The sequence below is a fragment of the Epinephelus lanceolatus genome, chromosome 21 (assembly GCF_041903045.1).
Source record: "Epinephelus lanceolatus isolate andai-2023 chromosome 21, ASM4190304v1, whole genome shotgun sequence".
Classification (NCBI taxonomy): domain Eukaryota; kingdom Metazoa; phylum Chordata; class Actinopteri; order Perciformes; family Serranidae; genus Epinephelus; species Epinephelus lanceolatus.
Window position 1 is genome coordinate 25,692,970 of NC_135754.1, and position 20,651 is coordinate 25,713,620.

The 20,651-nt window shown below is 41.5% G+C and overlaps 1 protein-coding gene across 1 annotated transcript in view; it reads right to left on the reverse strand.

Annotated features, from left to right (window-relative positions):
* Positions 1 to 3,661: 3,661 nt before the first annotated feature.
* LOC117247208 (poly(ADP-ribose) glycohydrolase) overlaps positions 3,662 to 20,651 on the reverse strand; it is a 32,727-nt gene continuing 15,737 nt past the window's right edge. The window contains exons 13-18 of the mRNA XM_033611567.2: positions 19,728 to 19,875; positions 13,569 to 13,647; positions 11,871 to 11,979; positions 7,236 to 7,341; positions 4,895 to 5,023; positions 3,662 to 4,605 (exon numbers count right to left, since the gene is read on the reverse strand). Of these exons, the coding sequence (XP_033467458.1) occupies positions 4,430 to 4,605; positions 4,895 to 5,023; positions 7,236 to 7,341; positions 11,871 to 11,979; positions 13,569 to 13,647; positions 19,728 to 19,875 (747 nt within the window). The 3' untranslated portion in view covers positions 3,662 to 4,429. The remainder of the gene's footprint in view (positions 4,606 to 4,894; positions 5,024 to 7,235; positions 7,342 to 11,870; positions 11,980 to 13,568; positions 13,648 to 19,727; positions 19,876 to 20,651) is intronic.

Genomic DNA, 20,651 nt, shown 5'->3' on the forward strand with positions numbered 1-20,651 from the left:
TTATAATGAATTTAAATAGGCCTCCACATTTATAATACAGCACCCTACATTATCAGAGCTGACCTTCTTGGATCGAAACAAAGCAAAAGTGGAGAGATTATATGGCATTGTCGTTCCAGCTTCAAAAAGAATCTACTGATGAACTGTTTTGTTCTCAGGGGTCCATTGATAATTCATACAGTAGACTAAAGAAAACTTGGCATTGATTACTCAATTCAAATGTTTGAGCGTACTTTAAATACAGGATGCTTACATCCCCAATTCTCAACATCAAACCCCAACTGAGACCCAAATTTGCTACTTCAGCAGTTGACTGCTGAACTTGCAGGGTTCAGAAACAATCTTCCTGGATGCTAAAAATACATTTAACAATGCTAACTAGATTTTATTTTGCTACACTTGAGGTGTAGCATTCGTCATTTCGGTAAATGCTTTGACATATGATTGGCTGACACTTCACCGCATCATTGGAGCTCTAAAAAAAGTTGAGGCCAGCTCAGCTTTGACTTGTAGCTTGTCACACCCGTCCACAGCTTGAAATGTTTGGTGTCTGATCGTAGCTTCATGTTACAGCTTCCATTAAAAATTATACTCTTCGGTAAGTGGGGATAGCCACCGATAACTACTGGGGAAAACAAAAGCGCTATCCTCCTCCTGTTTCGGCTGCTTCACACTTTACCCAGGAGATCATAACCAGTGACAGACAGTTATATAGTGAAAGTGAGGCCTGTAGGGAACCAGTCTAAACACTGATGGTGTCATTATTCTATTGCCATTACATAGTGCAACATGTATTTCATAAATATGGCAAAAAAAGAGGAAACGGGATACTTACATTAGATCCAGGGAGCTAAAAGGGGATTGATAACAAATCAAAATGTGATAATTTTTTTGCACTTACCCCTCTGTGCTCTGTGCAATCAGCATTATTTATCTAACTGTTCCACCTCAGCTACAACACAGTCATGTGCCAAAGTGTGATCATGTTTTAAAGGCTAGACACAGTTCAGGTTTGTGACTTCATGACAGATGGCAGCCGAAAGGTCAACGACACACATGGGGCTCACTGTGGAGGGATCAATTCAGTAAGATACCCCTGTGTGTCTATGATGGATCCCCTCGGGAGAGACGTCACCAAAGGCTTGTTTTGAACTCAGCAAGCTACAAAGAGAGACCCCCTCCGATTTCAAGTCCTGATTCCATGAAGGCCGACAGCACAAAGCTTAGAGACGCCTACACCTCATTCATTCACTTACAGGCTCCCAGGAGTCCATTCAATATTGCGCACTCTGGGGACACAACTAATTTAACATTCAACTAAAAATATTTAGTCAATAAAGTTCTGCTGACTGGGTAATCTGTAATTGGGCAGACAACAGCTTATTAGGCGTGTAACTAGATAATCATACAATGAGGAAAAAGTCACAACATGCATCACAGAACTAAGTATCATGTTCATAATGATCGGACCACAAGAGGCTGAAAACAAGAGGCTGTTTTTGGATCTCACTTCCCAAAGATCCAGACAATGTTGCCTGTGTGATGTCAGTGAGTTGGCAGTTTGCACAAAATCGATTCATCAAAGTTATAATGTCTGTAGTCGGCACTCTTTTCTTTTGTTTGTCTGGTGACAGTGACAGTTTACTCATAACACAAGCACAGACTGGAAGAAATTAAAGGAAAGAGGACGAAACTACAAATTTTGTGGGGTGTAGCAGAAAAATATTTTAATTTTCAAAAGTCTAACCAGTAATGGGTAGTAAATCACTTTTTTTGACCAGCACGCTGCTTCACACACAGGTGAGTTGAAGAGCAGGCGTCTCATTTATAAAATACTGCATAGGATCCATACTAAAAATGTACATACAGACAAAAGCTAAAAATTGACACGCCAAAAACATTCGACAGCTTCTACAATCAGGCTTTCACCTCAACATCTGCGTCGCCAATGTCCTGTCTCCAAAATGTTCATGAGTGAAAGTTTCTCCCATCAAGTCTGTTTTTACACACCACAACTTTTGCGTGGGGAGTGGCGTATGCCTCTTTTAGGCCGAGTTTTGTGCATACGCGTTGAGGCCCCAGGTCTGTTGCCTTAGCTCCGCCAACCCTCTCCAGCTGACCAAACACTGCTGAGCGATGGAAAAAGCTTGTACCGCTTGTGATTTTTTTCCAGTAATGTCAAGACTAGTTGGGTTTTCATCCAAATGTAGCGCAAATTTTAAATGAAGATTCAGCTAATTCGTTTTTGTTTTTAAAAAAGGCAAATTTATGTGTGTATTCCATCCACTACTCCATCCATCAATTTTCATCTGCTTATCTGGGGCAGCAGGCCAAGCAAAGCACCCCCAGACGTCCCTCTCCCCAGGCCAGATGAGATATGTAATCCCTCCACCGTGTTCTGGAACACCTCTAATGGGAAGTACCCAGGAGGCATCCTGATCAGATGCCCGAACCACCTCAACTGACCCCTTTTGACGCAAAGGAGCAGCGGCCCTTCTCCGAGCTCCCTCCGGATGTCCGAGCTCCTCATTCTATCTTTAAGGCTGAGCCCAGCTACTACTGTTATGCGAATATTTGGAGGTGGTGACATTTCAGAAGAGGGTGCAACAAGATGATGTAATTAAGGAATGCAAGTAAATGAAGGAAAACAATGAATGTATAGGTAATGGGGAGCACACTGGACAATGGAAATAGCAAGTTTTGAACCACTAACACCAAAGCTGTGTGCTCATGGAACATTTCCGATAACAGCTCTGTGTGTATGTGAGCATAATAAAAACCTCTAGAGACGATGAAGATGGCTTACAGTGGCCTATACAGTGATGGTACATCATGCCTGTATGTCATACTTTGTGTGTCCATCTCATTTAGTCACATTTACCTTTATCAATACAGCAACTTTTCTAACTTCCCCAAGTGTAAGAATGTTTTTTTGTGATATTTTAATATTTAAAAAAAAAATGCTGTCCTTTCCAAACTGAAAATGTGCATAAAAAGAGGTGGATGGAAAGACATCCAGTTTGTAATACTGCTTGCTTATGCTTTCATCACTGGGCCTTCGGCTGAGTCCCCATTACGCCACCTCCTTCAGCGATAGACAGTGACTTTACAGACATTTATTTACATGAAAATTTTTGAGATCATTACTTTAATAAACACATCAGCTTCAATTTTTAATATTGTGAACCCAATATCATAGGTAAAACTGTATTTTGTACCAAGAATATTGTCACATATCAATAAGTAAAACAAAATATAACCTCAGTACAAAGTGCCAAAGGTCTAACCTCTGTGACTCACACCAAACAGCTTCTTCTTGATGCAAATGAAGCAGTGTTTCACCTGACAGACAGAGAAATCACCCAGGAGCCCCACTGCCCAACTCTCGCCTCTGACTGGATACTCTATGATCTACTCTTTACTTAATGAGGTGTCATGTACAGTTTATATAAAAGGTATGACCTTATTAAACTGTGAGTGAAAGGCTGAAGCAATAGCTGGGGAAAGATAAATGGCAAGGCTGTATGGAAACTCATTTTGCCTGTAACATCCGCGGGACAAGAGGCCCTCAGCCTGATTGTTCGGAGATGTATTGCTGACATTTGTGGCTCTATTCAAATGGCGCTTCAGAATAAAAGGTAGGCAATATTAAAAACCTGAATTTTACATTTAAATTGATTTTATTTAGGCTGTAAAACAAAATCTTTCAGAAAAACATCTCACTTTTCATCAAAATAACAGTTTCATGCTGAAATTAGTTCTAAAACACAGAAACAAACAAATCAAATTAATATTTTAAGCGCATCTGGGTTCTTTGGAGTGTGTCACATACAGCAAAGAACCCAAAAATGTATTCATGGACCCGTGATTGTAACTAGAACTTTGCTGTGAATGCAGCAGCTAAGAGATTATCCCCTTAAGAGCCAGGCTGCTCTTTAAATCAAACCGTTTTCTGAGACCGCTCCAAGCTTTCCAAACCCTGTTCTTGTTATTCTTTTCCTTTAACTTGATTTCTGACAGCCAATTCAATTAGGCTGGATATGTGTGGGTGTAAAAAAAGGAAACATGACAAACTCAGAAGATGGATGGCAACCTTTGCTTCACCATTAAAATCACAATTGCGTCGTATTGAAGCTCAATACATTGGTGTATTACCAGCAGCAGCAAAATGAACACAGTGCCAGACAGGGTCATAACTAATCACCCTCTGCAGTCCGGTTCTTTGTGAAAAGGATCTGCATGCCAGATTGTCATTTTCAGCTGCCAGTGGTGGAGAGCACATTTGGTAAATCCCCCACTGTTAATCAAGTTTGTCTTACAAAAAACATTTAAGCTAAAAAATAAATTTAAAGGCAGACAGAGAATGTTTTAATTCGGTTTTGTGACGTTTTCCCAAGATAAGGCACGGTGACTCATCAGCCACCTGACCTTAACGGCAGTCTGCAGGGACGTGATGTCTAGCCGAGCCCCTGTCGGAGTCCTCTGGCGCCAGGGAGGAGCTGACCTGTTGGTAGATGAAGGAGTAGAGGCTGACGTCAGGGCGTCGACCAAGGCAGTTCCTGCACACTGAGCTGTAGTACTGCCCCAGGAGCTCATACACCTCCCCTGTGACAGAGACAAGAAGACTGTGTATGTTATCTAGTCTCTACAAAGGACTGCATATCACTGCAAAAAATGTTGAGTTTTCAGTAAGTTTTCAGGAGCCACATTATTGTTTTATGAGATCACATTGTTTACAACAAAATCCCAACAGGAAATATTCCAAAAACATAATTAACCATGTTGTTATATCATTTTTATCTCACCCTTGGCAGTGAAATTTAACATACTGCAAAAAGGAAGGCATAAACACAGCTGCACATGAACAGGAAGCAGGCAGGGTTGTTTTTCTTACCGACACTGATCTTCCTCTGAGTTAGGAAAGAGTGCATCTTGTGGACATCTGTCATGAGCTGGCTGTCACCAAAGGTGAAATAGGCCACATCTCTGCCCGCCTCAGCAGCTGCCAGCATCTGGAGCAGAGCTGGAGGAGAAGAAGCCCATGTTAAACCTCAACAGTGAGAGTGGCATAAAATCTGTTTCATTACAGTGGAAGGATTGTCCTTTTAAAGGGTGAGTTCACCCCCAAATTAAAATATGTATTTTTTTTCCTCTGGCCTGTAGTGCTTTTTATCAATGTAGATTGTTTTGGTGTGAGTTGCAGAGTGTTGGAGATATCGGCCGTAGAGATGTCTGCCTTCTTTCGAATGTAATAGATGGCACTCGACACTCGAAAGAATATATTTTAAAAACTCAACAGCAATGTCTCTTTCCAGAAACCATAACCAAGAAAATCCACAGACTGGTCACCGCACTGGTCTTCCACAATCCACCCCACTAAAAGACAGAGGATTTCAAGAGTTTCGCTGAGCTAGCTAACGTTACAGCTCAGCTGAGGAGGATGCCATTAATGATTACATCTCATGATGTCACAAGCAAGAGCCTCTCGTCTATGAGTAGATGCACGCGTCCTTCTGCACAGTGATATGGTTGGTGGGTATAGCTTGGCAGAATGAAAATAGTTCCCACATGAAACTGCTCACAACAAGGGCTGTGGATTATTGCCAACAACTGGGTCATGGTTTCTACAAAGAAACATTGCTGTTGAGTTTTCAAATGTATTTTTTTTTTGTGCTTTGAGCACCTCAAGCTGAGTGCCACTGTGGTGGCGAAAAGGCCTAGAAATATTTGACCCTTAAGGTCAAGTTAGTTAGTAAAATTGAGTAACCCTGAATGGTCTCACTCTGGGGAGAAGTCTAAGAGCAGAGTGACTTGGCAAACATTGTGATGGTGAAACATTGTGATGGGAAACAGATGTCGTTGCCAGATATTGTAAGTTGTGACGTTCTAGAAACGGCAGGAAATCACACCCACACACAAACACGAACATGGAAAGTTAGGCTTGATGTTTATCTGAGGAGGAGTATAAGAATGTTTGGTGAACTGTTCTATGGTGCTGTGTCATTGTTGCACCATTTGAAGGCATATGTTGCGTCTTAAATATATGTCCTGCAAAGGCTGTGAATTGATCCCAGGTCATACAGGTCACCATCTAGTTCCATTATATTCCAGAGAAGGCAGCCATCTCTATAGCCTATATCTCCAACACTCAGCAATTTACACCAAAACAATCTAGAGTAGTAAATAGCACTACAGTTGAAGGGAAAAGTATGTATTTTCGATTTGGGGTGAACTGTCCCTTTGAGGCTTTTTTCTGCAGGTTTGTTCGCACATTATCACCTTCTTACTTGTGAAATTACAGAAAAGTTTAAACAAACCAAAGTGTGACGAGTCATCTAGTAGTTAATGTTACCATTAAAAGCTTGTAGCACCACCAGCCGCTGTGGCATGTACGTTAAAAGGCAAGTAATCGGGGAATAGGTCTCACCCCCACTGAGAACTCTGGATTAGTTGCAAAGAGAGGCCAGGTCTGGCCCCGGAGAGCTGTGAATATTTTAAGAGACTGGAAATATGTCTGCTGATTAATGAAGGTTAGGACAGAGGCAAGTTAACGAGCATAACTGAATCAACATTTTCAGAAGCTGAATATGTCTACACTTCAGCAGTTTCTCTCCTTAGCTCCGATTCAACAGCTTTTCCCAAGAATTATCTGACAATTAAAAAATAGGTGGCTATCTGAGGCCCCAGAAGGTAAAGGCAGGAGGAGAACCGCATCTGAATTACAAAGCTCTTCCCGAGAGGCTTGTCATTAAGCAGACAGTAGGTGATTGTACCTATGGAGGGCTTTACGTTGCTGCTGCTAATTAACAAATGTGAATGTATAGTTTGCAAGCGCAGTGGCTCTCAGGTAGAAAGTAAGAAGCAGAGCTGCTACTGCAAACGGTTAGCACAAACTCTCCTGAAGCTTCCTGCTCAGTGACAGTGATACAAGGCTGAGACAGAAAGCTGTAACGGATTGATGTACTCGAGCAGGCAATCAATTTCACTATTAATGAAACATATTAACTTTGTCATTTGATCAATAGAAGGAAGGCGACGAATAGGCCTTAACTAAATGAACGCATTCCCGGAAGACAAATGGATGCCTGCGCTGATCTGCTGGAGTCTTTCAAGCTGAAATTTATTCCGTTATGTTCAGGAAGAGAGGTCGCTTAGACTGCCAAGTGCACCAAGATGATCCGAGCACAATTTTCCACAGGCTCTACTACTAATGGGAGTGTTACGTCAGTGCTTACCTTTCAGACGTGTGTCACCTCCAAAAACCCCACAGCCCCAGTTCCCTGTAGCCACTGCTGCAAGGTTTTGGCTTTGTTCTTCAGGGCGAGCAAAACCACAGTAGGCCTAAATAAAAACGGAGCAAAGGGAAGATCAACGGCAATATGTTAGAAGGGAAATATAAAAGGAAAGCAAAACACAATTCGATATGATCGGACAAGTGTTCTGTAGCAGACACAAGGAGATTAAACACTGTAAAATATTTGCTGTATCTGAAATCATTCACTATTCTCTACATTCTGAACACTTAATAGTTAAGTTGACACTCTTAGAAAAAAAGATCCTAACTCCCTACGTAGAACCATATGGGGTTCTTTGCCTTGTTACCATCAGAGAACCATTTTTGGTTCGTGATAGAAAAGGTTTTTTATTTATTTATTAATTTATAAAGCTTCCACCTGGAATCCTATCATATCCCTTTTCTACCGGATAAGCTCTGATTCTTGAACCAGCTCCAATCAAGTGTCTTGGAACCTTGGTGCTACCTCGCAAACCAGCCCGCGTTTCTGAGTGTTTGAGCGTAATCATTGTAATCGAGGATGTGGTACCAAAATTCTGTTGTTATATACAGTGTATGTTTGTTTTTATCAGAAAAACTAGCACGGACCAACTAATAATGAGACGTGGAAGGCTATCACATGCTATGACATGCTCACTGATGTTGTCATGGTTCGCACTTCAGGTCATGGAAAACCTGCTATTTTTTTGGTTCCAGCTGGGAGCCAACTATTCAGGTTTAAACCAATTTATTTTTGGTTGAAATCCTCCGAATGGCTCAAAATTAGGTGCAGGAACTGGAATGGAACCTGTCCCATGTTGGTGGGAAAAGGGTATCAGGTACCTTGAACCATTTGTTAAAGTTTCCACCCAAAACACTCTCTGGTGATTCTGTCCAGAGCCTTTCCAGCTTCTACGGGCCACTTTATAAATTCCGAGTCTGCGGGGGTCAGCGTAACATGTCCGTTAGGGTCCGCACAAACCCCTTTACAGACATCCACGTGCAGTCCATTTTTTGTAAGCACAGAAAGTACACAGACACCAATCTTTTGTTCCAAATCCACAGTTACTGCAGTCCAGCCAGCTGCAGCCGCCTCACCACTGTGAAATTACTTTCAAGTTGGATATTCGAGGGACATTCACTCCAGACCCAGCTGCTTCTTCTTCGTTTCACTTTCATCCGATGCTGGCAGTAGCAGGACAGTAAGCTCAGCATCCAGCCCTCACGCTTTCTGCTGGGGGCTGACGTGGACCCTAAGTTGTAACTTAGGAGCTGCATGTGTGTCCACGTGACCACAGCTGTCCAAGGACATGTAATACAGAAAGTATGTCCAAGCCTTAAGGGGGCTGATGAGTAGTCACCCGTGGGGGATCAAAAAACAGTTACTGACTACATCATCCATAGATCTCTCTCCCAATAATCATGGTTTTAGTGGTAGTAGTCGCCCAGGAGGGGCTCGAAAACTAGTAACTGATTACATCCCCTACAGATCTCTCTCCATCTAATCATTGTTTTTGGTTAACAGGTTAGCCTGGGGGCCAAGGGAACCATGTCAAGCAGCCTTGGGCTTCATGAGGCTCCTAAAGAGCCGGGGTGGATGTAGTCCAGGGTAACCTACAACACTCATAGTCCACAGTCATGTTTTTGGGGGTGGAGATTTTGTGAAATCACTAATACTACTACAGACTTCACTATTTTAACAGCGCAGTAGGGTTGGGAACCGAAACTAGAACCAAATACAAAATGCCAAGTACCAGGTACCCATAAATAAAAAAGAAGAATTTCAGTAGACATTGTGGTGTCGTATAGCATGACATGATGGTAAAGATATCAACTATGGCAGAACACAAGTAAAATAAATTGATGAAGGGGATTCCACATACATCTAAAAGGTCCACTTGAAACATGGGTGAACATTTGAATATTTGAGGGTGAGGATATTTTAATACCCATGCTTTCAACAATAATTGAAGAACTTGTTTTTCTAAAAAAGGTTCTTTGGATGAAAAAGGTTTGTAATGGAACCCTTGAATCACAAAGAACCCTTGAAAAACCCTTTTGTCGTCTTCTTCTTCTTCAAAAAAAGCAAATAATCTTGGGAAGAACCTCAGCTTTTCGGGAAGAACCTTCTATTCTCTATTGAGATTTTGGACACCTCCAAATCAGCATCATTATGCATTATGCAAAAAGTCAAACGCATGCTGTGAACACTGCATATTTCTTTCATTGTGGGAATTTCTGAGGGCTTGAATCTTAAAATTTGGACATCCAGAAAGGCAAAATCCCCCTGCCAAGTTTTTGTCAACTTTTAGAGAAGAGCAATAGAAAGCATCCTGACAGAAAACGCCACAAAGTGGGCTCTGCAGCAGGTGATTAAAACCGCCCAGAGCATCATTGGCACTCATCTACCGAACATCAGTGATATCGGTGAGACAAGGTGCCTTCACAGAGCCTTAAGGGAGAAAAAAAAACACCCCAGCGACAGCCTGTTCACCCTGCTGCTGTCTGGCAAGCAATGCAGAAGTATCTGCCGCCATACCACCAGACTACAGAGCAGCTTCTTTCGTCAACTCAACCTCATCTTCCACACTTTTTTGTATAGCATGAAGGGACTACAACTGCATCTCATTGAGCAACCCTGTCTTGCACAATGACAATAAATTAACCGCAAACCTTTCAAATAAAGTGGCTGAAAATGGAGAGTAATTTCAGATACCGCCATTACCCTTCCGTCATCAAAACTGTGAATGAATCAGGTTTTCTTGGGATGACATTACATCAAGTTGTCAGCTACATGAGGTTTGGTTGCTGGAGTAAGTTGGGAATGATGTGTCATTTGGTACATAAAATCAGAATCAGCTCTGAGGAGCCTCAGGTCTTGGGATCACCTTATTGTTCCAGATCACTGGCATGTTTTATAAGAACCAAGCCTATAGAACGTCTCCATGCTATCAAACATAAATGGAAAGCAGCAAAGTAATTCCATTTGCCTGCAGGCCTGCGCCTGACACACCACTCAGTGCATGAGCAAATAAAGGTTGGTTGGCCTGGCTGAACATACTTTTTTTTTTTTTTTAATATTGTGTCATTTGTCAACACTGTGTCATTTCACACCTATTTCCTAAATTTAACTGCAATTGGTGTGAAATAGCGTGGGTTTTATATGTTAATAATGGCACATTACGGAATAAACCAATATGCATGAACAAGAGCATCTGACATGACATCCCAGGAGGGGCTATGGACATTAATTTTCACATTAGAAATAAAGTGAATGGTGAAAATTAATTGTAAGCGCCCAGCCTCCCCCTGACCAGTCATAAATTCTTCCCGTGAAAGGGCAGACGTGACAGTTAGCTGAACAATATTCGAAACAGAATTGATCTATATGTTGGCGCATTCTTCACACCCTTGTCAGAGCTGTCAAACTCCTCCATGCTTTCTGACTTGACAACATCAACATCTTGATTTTTTATTACAAATGGACATCTCTGACTGGGAAGACTGCACACATGGAGAGATTCCCATTTAAAAAAATCTGTGATGTAAATGTTATTAATGTGATTAATCACCCCGAGGTCAATTATGTTCATTAAAATTCATTCTGGGCCTAATGGACAGTGTAATGAATACGATAAAGCTTGTTCTCTATAAATATGACAATCCATCAGTCTGGATTATATCCATAAAGCACTTATCTACAATTCAAATATTTACCTAGAGAAAAGTAAACATGAGTCAATGTCGTCTCGGCTTACATTTGTTATTCTGTTATGAAACGGTTTCATGATTATCACGCAAATGGATTGACACTGAAGTCATAAAATCTGATGATGTGAAATGGCAGATAAAGTTAAAACATAACATTACTGCAGCCTGTTCAAAAGCCATGACAATGGAAGATCAAAGTGTAACATCAAAGAGCAGTGGTAGATTGCCCCTACACTTCCACTGTCATAAATTATACAAACTTTGTCTACAAAACAAAAAAAAAGCACTTACGGCAGCACTCACCATAAAGTTACAAATACCCGTTTTTCAATGAGCTGACATAATGTTTTGTTTTTGTTCTCAAGTGTTTTTCTTTACACAACCCAGTACTCATGTTTAGTGACATGCAGAGCGGAGATTAACGTTATCACGACACTGGAGTTTCCAACTTTGATACAATACCTTAAAGGATATCAATATTCAATAAGAAATAAACATGTTTACAGCCTGGTACAAAAAAACAGTTTTGGTCTCTTTAGCTAATTTCAACATTAATGACAACTGTACAAGTGGAGTTTTTTTTAAATTTCTCACCCATTTACATTTTATCACGGCCCAAAGTTACACATTTTTAAAGGTGGGACCACTTGATTGAGTCAGATCGACCACTCCAAAAAACCAAGATGCCGATGGCTGAAATGCCAAACATGCCAGAAAGCTAACAAAGCGTGAGGACATATTCACTGAATTTGACAAAGTGTATTGGATTAAAGTCACTAACTGCACCTTTACCATTTAGGACACCTTTAAGACAAGAAAAAGAAGCACAAACACTCAAAGAAAGCAAGCGGGAAATACAGATAAATACAGTAAGATAAGATATAACCTTGTTGAGTTCTCGGTTGAGTCTCACTGGGTGAAACTGTTCAAGAAAGGTCTTGAAATGCAGTGCATCGATCGCCACAATTTCTGTGCATCTTCTCTGCCAGCCATCTCTGAAACAAATGAAATAAATGGTTTACTACCGCTTCACATACAACAAAACAACTGGGCTTTAGTCAAATTGGGGAATTCTTTCTTGTAGCTACATCCACAACAGGAAGTTCCAAAAAATAAAGTCAATAAAACCTGATAGAACGCATGCTTTATGACTGTGACTGACTGTTCCCTGACTGTGACAAAAGGTCAGGGGGTCACTAAATTTAATACAACTCATCCCAAGGGAGACATGAATGTGTGTACCACATTTTAGGTCAACCTCAATTTTGGCACTAAGGGATCCAAAAGTCAGTAGGATCCATCTTCTGGGGACCATGAATGTCTGTAGAAAATGTGATAGCAGTCCATCCAATAGTTGGACCAGCTGAAATTGGGCTACCATGAGTTAACACAGCTAAAAATGATTGTAATGAAGGGGTTAACTAGGTGTTGGTGGTGGTATCAAGATAAAACGGTATTCTGAGGTATTCAGAAATCTTGAGGGTTTGATATTCTACACAGTCAATCATACAGATGCTCCTCTTTCTACAAAACTGAAACCGATATGCTGTATTGTGGTGATGTGCTGTAGTGCACAGCACGTGCCACCAGAGGTCAGTCTCTACTTGTTGAACTGGCAGCTGCACTGAAAAAATAGTGACTCTGGTGGCCAGAATAACGTTACAGGATTAGCAAAATAGAAAAATGCCTCTGCTCTTGTTTCGGAGCATTGCCTCATATAACTTTATTTTAAGATTACTTCGTTCGACTACAACAGCAGGTTGTTAGCCTCATTGCTGACACGTTGCCAATGTCAACAAGTGTGATTGGGAGGCTTATTTCCTATGTATTTATTATTCTGTGTGCCATAAGTATTTAACCCCAGCAAGACTTGTCTAATATGCTCAATGTTAGATATGGAGATGGATGCTGCCCTCTGCCTGTGCTCTGCATTCATTTTGTTCATATTTGTGCACGTTTTCTAAAATCTTACATATATGGACGAAAAGGAGCAGTACCACCTCCTTCACCAACTCACAAGGTTCTCGGACTAAACAACTGTCTTATACTAAACATGTTTTCCAAACAAATATAACATGCTAACGTTATTAGCACAAACCTATGGCATTTCACAAATAAGCCTAGTGACGAGCGGAGATTTCCTCTGCTCATATGAAGCCAGGATGAATTCAGAAGTATAAATCCCCGAAGGATAAATCACACACAAGATTTAAAATGCTGTTTTTGTGGAGGCTTTATTGTCTTGTTACATTTCTGGGGAGGTGCACGTTAGGCTACGGCGTAGGGTAGCTACGGCATCGATACAAAGCAGAAGTATAAATTCCGCCTTAAGCAGACTAATTGCATAGTAGACACAAAACACTGTAGGCTAGAGAATGACATACATGCTACAATGACTTCTATTACCAGTTGCTCAGCTTCATTTTATTTATTTATTTTAACACAAACACCATTACACACCACAGTAAAATATCAGAAAGGTATGAAAAAACAGATACCGCAGCCGCCCAAGCGTAGGTTAGACATAGCATCCTGTTATTATTTAAGCATTTCAAATCATAAATCATAGAGGTAAAATAAATACCTTGGAGTTGTGTCCTGGTGGCTGCCGCCCCACTGGTAGGTATGAGCATATCCTGTGTATTTGCTGTACTGCTGCGTACCTGGAAGAAACACACAGAGACATTAGTCACACACAACTGCAAAGCAGTACCACATTAGTTTTGATTTTTAAACATGGTTAGAATAAACAAATACTTTTAGTCTTCTACTGGTGGCTGGAAGGCAGTAAGATAACACTATGTTAACATGCACAGAAATCCAGTTTAGATTACCAGTGATGCTAAAATAAAAAAATGATTTAAGGTGCATGATGTAATAATCCTCACGTAGATAATCAGTGTGTTTTTGATTCAACAGAGACTTACAAACTCTATCATGATTGCCATTTATAAACTCAAAATGGTGGATAAATTATGCTAACAAGAACATGTGGTATATAACACCCCGTAAAGCCAACAGGCTCTTAAACAGCCATCTAAATATATTTAAATATTCATTCATATTAACAATCAAATAAAAAAATACACAGCAAAAATTCTAAGAAAATGAATTACATACAACTGGTTATTCTTTGAAATGGTTGCACAGGCAATCAACAGAAGAAATCGCCACAAAGATTCATTGTAATAACAAAAGGTTTTAAGGGGGCGTGTCCCTAGTGATTCTGCCTGATGTGATCGGATGAAACAGGAGCAGCTGTCTCCTGACAAGAGGAAGGTCAAGTTATTACCCCCCCTTGAAACGACATGAGAAGCAGTGACTGACCGCCAGCCCACAGGGGACCACTCAACACCAGCGAAAGGGGGGAGCGGAGGGTGGGGAGGCAACAGCACAGTCAAACAAATGAGGCCACAAATTAACTTCCCATTCATTAGCGCTCATTAGTACCTGGCTGTCGAGAGCACTCGCTGAGATGCTTCACGCTGCAAAGTGAATAAACCAAGTGATTAGTAGCGGGGCTTGGTCAACAGGTATTAGGAGCTGCAGAGGGGGGGAGGGAATCTCTAGAGCGCACTCCACTTGACAGACATTTCACTAATAATCAGCCTGCCTCTCGCTTTTTTTAAAGTAATAAGCACAATTACTGCTGGAATAAGACACTTAAGTATCTAATCTAGTTCACCAGTGTGCCAATATAACACACAGAAGGAAAAAAGCAGAATGGGCAATACACTCATTAGGTTTAGATTTATTCTGTGGTCAGCCAATCCATACAACCACAGCAACAGCTTTTCACAATCCAGCCACTGGCCACAAACAGATACTTCAACTTGCTCCAGCCTCGGAGCTAAATGAACATTTGTATCTACACTAGACTGACAGCTCTTATGCTACCAGCACCGGAACGACTGAAGGCTCTAGAACCCATGGAAGTCAAATGATGTGAGTTGGATTGCAACTGATGATATGGGCGTGTAGATATGAAGGAGTTCGGTACAAAGGGGCTTGATTATGAAGGGCCTTAAAGGTGAGAAGCAGAATCTTGAAATGGATGTGATATTTAACAGGAAGCCAGTGAAGCTGCTGGAGAACAGGAGTGATATGATCTATGGAGGGGGCTCTGGTAATGATACGAGCAGCTGAATGCTGGACCATCTGAATTTATTACATTAGTTATCAATTCTTGTCACTCAAAGTGTGGCCCGTGAACATGACATGAAATGCCTGCATTATATTTTTAATAATCTGCAGACCATTTCTATATTTTACTTTCAATAGCTTACATTTATTACACTATTAGGCGATTGAATCAAACTGTGCCCCCCTAACAAGTGTCTGTGAGGTTAGAACAGGGCTCCAGACTTACTTTCCTGCTGGTAGCACTGGTGCAAGCAACCTTCTGAGTTGGTCGCACCTGCGCGTAATTAATTTTTTAAGATTTTTTTTCTCACCTTTTTTGATAGGACAGTATTTAAGCATGAAGGGGAGAGAGAGGGGGATGACATGCAGTGGAGAACAGCAGGCTGGAATCGAACACTGGGCCGCTGCAGCGACCAAGCCTTTGTACATGGGACACCCGCTCTAATCACAGAGCTACTGGGCACCCCCTCACCCCTTTTTTTGTTGTCATTACTATTATTTAAGTCCTTTTTTTGTATCCAATGGCTGAAAAAAATGTGAAAATGATAACTGTGCTACTTTGGTTCTGACGCTGCCGCCTCTCTCTATCTGCAGTCACCTTTCTGAAGCCTTGCTCAAAAGCTGCCATGTCACAGACACCAAATACAACACAAACCGAAGCTGCTACGGGGAGGTTGCATTGCTTCGTGTCAAATGTAAGGCTGCAGATATAACTGAAGTTGTAATAAACATCACAATCCTCGGACCCGGAGAGAGATGTGACCGGAATATAATAGTTTGTAAAAATGTCGCACAGTAACAATACAGACATTTCATACACCAGACGTAATATGGACCTGGTGATGCCCATTTAACACTCGTTAGACACGTTTATGAATCAACTGTCATCTTGACATTGTTAGTAGAGACTTCAGTCCGCATCGTGCACTTGTATAACTGCGACCACATGAATTTTTAACTCCCACACTCTAAAAAAATGGTCACACATGCAACCATTTTGGTCGCAGTCTAGAGTCTGAAGTTAGGAATGAAACTTGTAAAAAGCTACTGAAAACTGGTGGCACCTCGCAGGTGTTGTAGGCATTATGTTTTGGCATCGATGCCAACGCTTTTTAGCTTAAGTAAGTGATTACGATGGACAACTTGCAACTGAACATTTCCTGTGCGACCCTCAATCATATACTGGCTCCATAAATTTGCACTGAGTCATCAAAATTTTGAGCACCCCTGTTAAAATATTCTGACAGCTTTACAGTATGACTAATGCATTACAACAGCCAAGTGGCAAATAAATCTTATGCTTTTTATTTGGAGAAACTCTAATGAGATGCAGAAACTGAGCTAACAGCATTACCAATAAATGAAACGGTTCTACTTTATACTTATAAATCCACTGTCTTGTTAAAAAAAAATTACAAATGTGGATTAAAAATGAGTTTCAAAACATTATTATTTCAGTTATATTAGTTATGTTAGAAATGAAATACAGAAAGGCAAATTATGTTAAGTTCACTACAAGATACCAAAAACAGACGTCGGCGTAGCTGATACTTTTTAACACTCCTGCCGTAAACCTAGAAAGCTTTGTGTTCACTATGCATACACCTGACCTTTACTGGTGCTCCAAGAATATCATCCTCTATGATAAACTATATTTGCGTTTGAAAGAAACAACCTTCAGGAACAATATCAATTCTCATATTTTATTTTTTATGTAAGTTATTTGTAGTGAGAAGCAGATCAATCTCGGTCGGAGAAAGACGTGTCTGGTTATTAGAAATGATTTCTAAACAACGAATAGGTTGCATAAGAATCAGCAGGTATGATTCACAATGTTCCTGAAGGTTGTTCCTTTCATGTGTAAATACATGGAAACAAAGTGTCTCATATTTGTGGTGGACCGGAGACTGTAAAAGGTCAGAGGCGCATCTCATTGCTATGTTGAAGAAAAAGTGGGCAACTAAACACTGTTTCTCAACTGTTGAAAAATTAGCAAGATTTTGTGCAGAGTCAAGATAAATGTCTTTATATCTCCTGCTTGCGTCAAGCTTGCATCACAATTTCTGGTCACTATTAACATCGATGAATCATGTGACTTCTCCTTGGTACTGTTTATACTTTTGACCGCCCTGATGGCAGCCACATATCCAGCAATCAAGGAGAATTCAATTAGGCCCGGGCACTTCTGCAAATTTCAGTGCAGAGCTAAGATCCATTAGCTTCCCTACTGTATGCCAGAACGTATCACAGGGGGATATGATTTACCACATGGCCACAATACAGCTAAGGCTTGGACTTGGCTTTTACAACGAGGGACAGGAGATACGGGCAGGGTTTAATAAAGATGATGGAATGGAAGAGTCCATTAGTGGAGCAGGTCTTGGGCAGGTCTTCCAGCTATAATTAATTCTGGGCCCCACTAATAAAGTTAAGTGGCGTAAGTGGAGGCGAGGGAGAGATGGCCAGCAAGAAGTCTGAAGGTGACTCTGCCAAAGCGAGAAGACCTGATGCAGTGGTATGATTGCTGATCAGGAGGGCGGAGGCTCCATTGCCTCACTTCCTGTTCTTATCCAACCCACTTGTTAATGCAATGTTGAGGCAGTAAATCTATATATGGGTGGTGGGTGTTTGTGTTGTAACAGTGATTCATGTAATGGACTTGCATTTATTAAAATTCAATTTTAAAGCTGAGGTAGGCAGTTTTATTTTGCCGTCAATGGGCAAAAATCCCACAATAAACCATGAGTGTATTGTAATTCAAGCAGAGAGAAAACTAGACTTCTGTGCCTCCTCTTGGCTCTGTATTCAGGCATTAGGTAGACTTTGGCTAATTTAAGGCAATTTCAGAGAGAGGGGGCATTCCTCTTGGCTGTTTCACAAATGCAGATGCGAATACTTTCGGTACAAGCCTGATTCAGTGGTGCAAAGTCCTGCAGAGAAAGGTGCTATTCCAGCATTGACAACCACTGCCTACACTGCAACACAACCCACAAAAGGAAGACAGACATACTTAAAAGAGGGTCTGACAGTAAAGGAAATATAACATGTGTCAATACCAGCAAATGTTTCAGAGATGGAGAGAAAATGTTGCTAAGAGTTTAGCCTTCTGCTAACTACAGCCAAAGGCTCATGGCTGCATGTTTACATTTATCTAGCTATTGTTAGATGGAGCCTTGAATCACTTCCTGCCACTACAGAGCAGCTTGCAGGGAGGAGAGTAGGCAGCAACTTTGGAGACTGACCCCCAGTCAGTGGCTACAGCAACCCAATCTCAATGAGCAAAAACCCCAGCTCCAGGGGACTGCAGCCCAAACTCCTCACTGGATCGGCAAACTTTCTGTTGCTGCCTTTACACAGTTTAGACCCGGTGCTGCCGCTATAACACCCTGCACTGGGGTATTTGCACTGGCTGAATTTAAGCTCCTAAAGCCGCAGACCAAAGCTTCATCTCCCAAGCTGCCTTCTGTTAAATCAGTCCACAGCAGCAGGAAGTGAAGCAGAGAGCTAGCTGGCTAATTCTTGTCTCATTTGTGGTCTCATAAACAGAGATTGAGAGCGGGGTAAGGAGGGCCTGAACGAATGAGCTGTGCAGAACTCTACAATGAAATAAGATTAAATGAATTGATGTATAGGAAACACTGGGTTAATGTATGAAGTGCATGCATATGCCTGTGGTCATCTGGTGGAAGGGGCTTAGGACAGGAGAGGGAAGAGCTGGAGAAGAAGGTGTTTTTTCGAATTCAGCCTTTCCCATATTTTTGCATACTTTCCTTTTATAGACCATTTTCTCTAATATAATGATAAAACTGAAAACTGGAACTTGTACAGTATTAATACACCATTTTTTTGATAATGTTAACTGTAATTGTTTTTACCTCACTGTGCCAGGCACCTGGGCTAAAATACATTGCTACAGTTACAGCTATTTATGCCAGCTATAACATGTATGTACTTCCGTAGGCTTCCGTCACTTTTGAAAAGCTATTGCTATGTTACACAACATGGTTTTCTAACCTCTTCATCAAACGCAATCAAGCAGCTCCAACAGTCTAGACAAACAGGGTTAGACAGATAAAAGAAGACGGAAAAACAGACAGGAGCCATCAGCCTCCTGCTGGGGCTCCTTAAGTCTAGCTCTTGTTATCGGGTCTACTGGCCTGTCCCAACCTTGTTTGTTGCAACCGCTCGATACTAAAGTACAGTCAGTGGGAATTACTCAACAGAAAGACACCAACAGAGCAATCAGGACAGCCCAATCTACAACTCCCGACTGATGCAACTCTCACCTTTTGCAGCCAATCAAAAAGAAAACAAGTGACAAGGACAGATACAGAAAACAGGGCGACTGCCACAAACATCCCTCGGCCTCTTGCTGAGCCAGAACGTGGTAAATTGAAAGTGTGTACTTCAAGCTGTGTGTGACGACAAACGCCTTCTATGCTTCTTCTGTCAAATCATAGGTCAAGCATGAGACAAGCGAACCCAGGGGCATTATTGATCTGCTCTGGATCAACAGACTAAATCATGAATAATTGAATAGTAGGATTTGTTCAGTGGAAATAGTTTTTACACAAGGTGTAGGAGAATGTTAATAACAGACCTGTGATGATCAGACATTCATTATCATCCAGGGCTTCGGTGAAGAGGCGAGAAGCGATAAGCTCGGGGTTGATCAGGAAACGGATTTCCTCTTGGACGAGCCCGGAACTGGTGACTCCTCCTCCCACATACTGATTAGCAAAATCCACCTGCAAATCAAGACAGATTAGTAAGGATGATGGAGATGGAGCATCCATGCCCTTGTAGCATCGACTGATTTTTTTTGTCACATAACTAAACGCTTTCTTTGATTGTGAAATTTCTAGTTTTCCAAACTTGGCCAACAGGAGGAAAACACCTCATGAAAGGGTCTCAGCCCTTGTTCTTTTATTTGTGACAGAATCCCTGACAAGCTCATTGGGAAGGTGGCCCGAGGTGCTCGCATTACTCAGACGTCTGTCCCCCATGCCGAAATGCGCTCTCCCCAGGAGCAGCACTTAAGTGTGCTGCTGCCAGTAGCAAATATCAAAACATGAGAGCAGCCCTACAGTCCAAAGCAAACATCTCCCTCCAGTCACAACATGCTGCTAAACTGACTGCTGACTGATGCCTTGCTGCTTGTGTTTTCTCAGGTTTGTGTGCAGATCTACGGGTGACACTGATTTATTTGTTTATTTTTGGTCTGTTTATGAAAAAAACAACCAAAAAAAAACCGCATATCATCATTTCAGCTCAGACACAGACGTGACAACTTATTTTTTAAGTCAGAAAGCAGCCATGTGGAACACATTGTCCATTTTCTGGACTGACAGTTGTTGCTCATTGGCCTATAGCCAGCGCAGACTAACCCTGTCACAACCCCCAGGAAGAAGCTGCAAAGGAGCAAGCAGCATTCTGAGAGCAGATCTCCCCAAACTGGTCACTCAACTCTGGGACAGCGAGCCAGCCTCCAAAGTCGGCTTTGACAGGCTGTCAGCAACCCCCC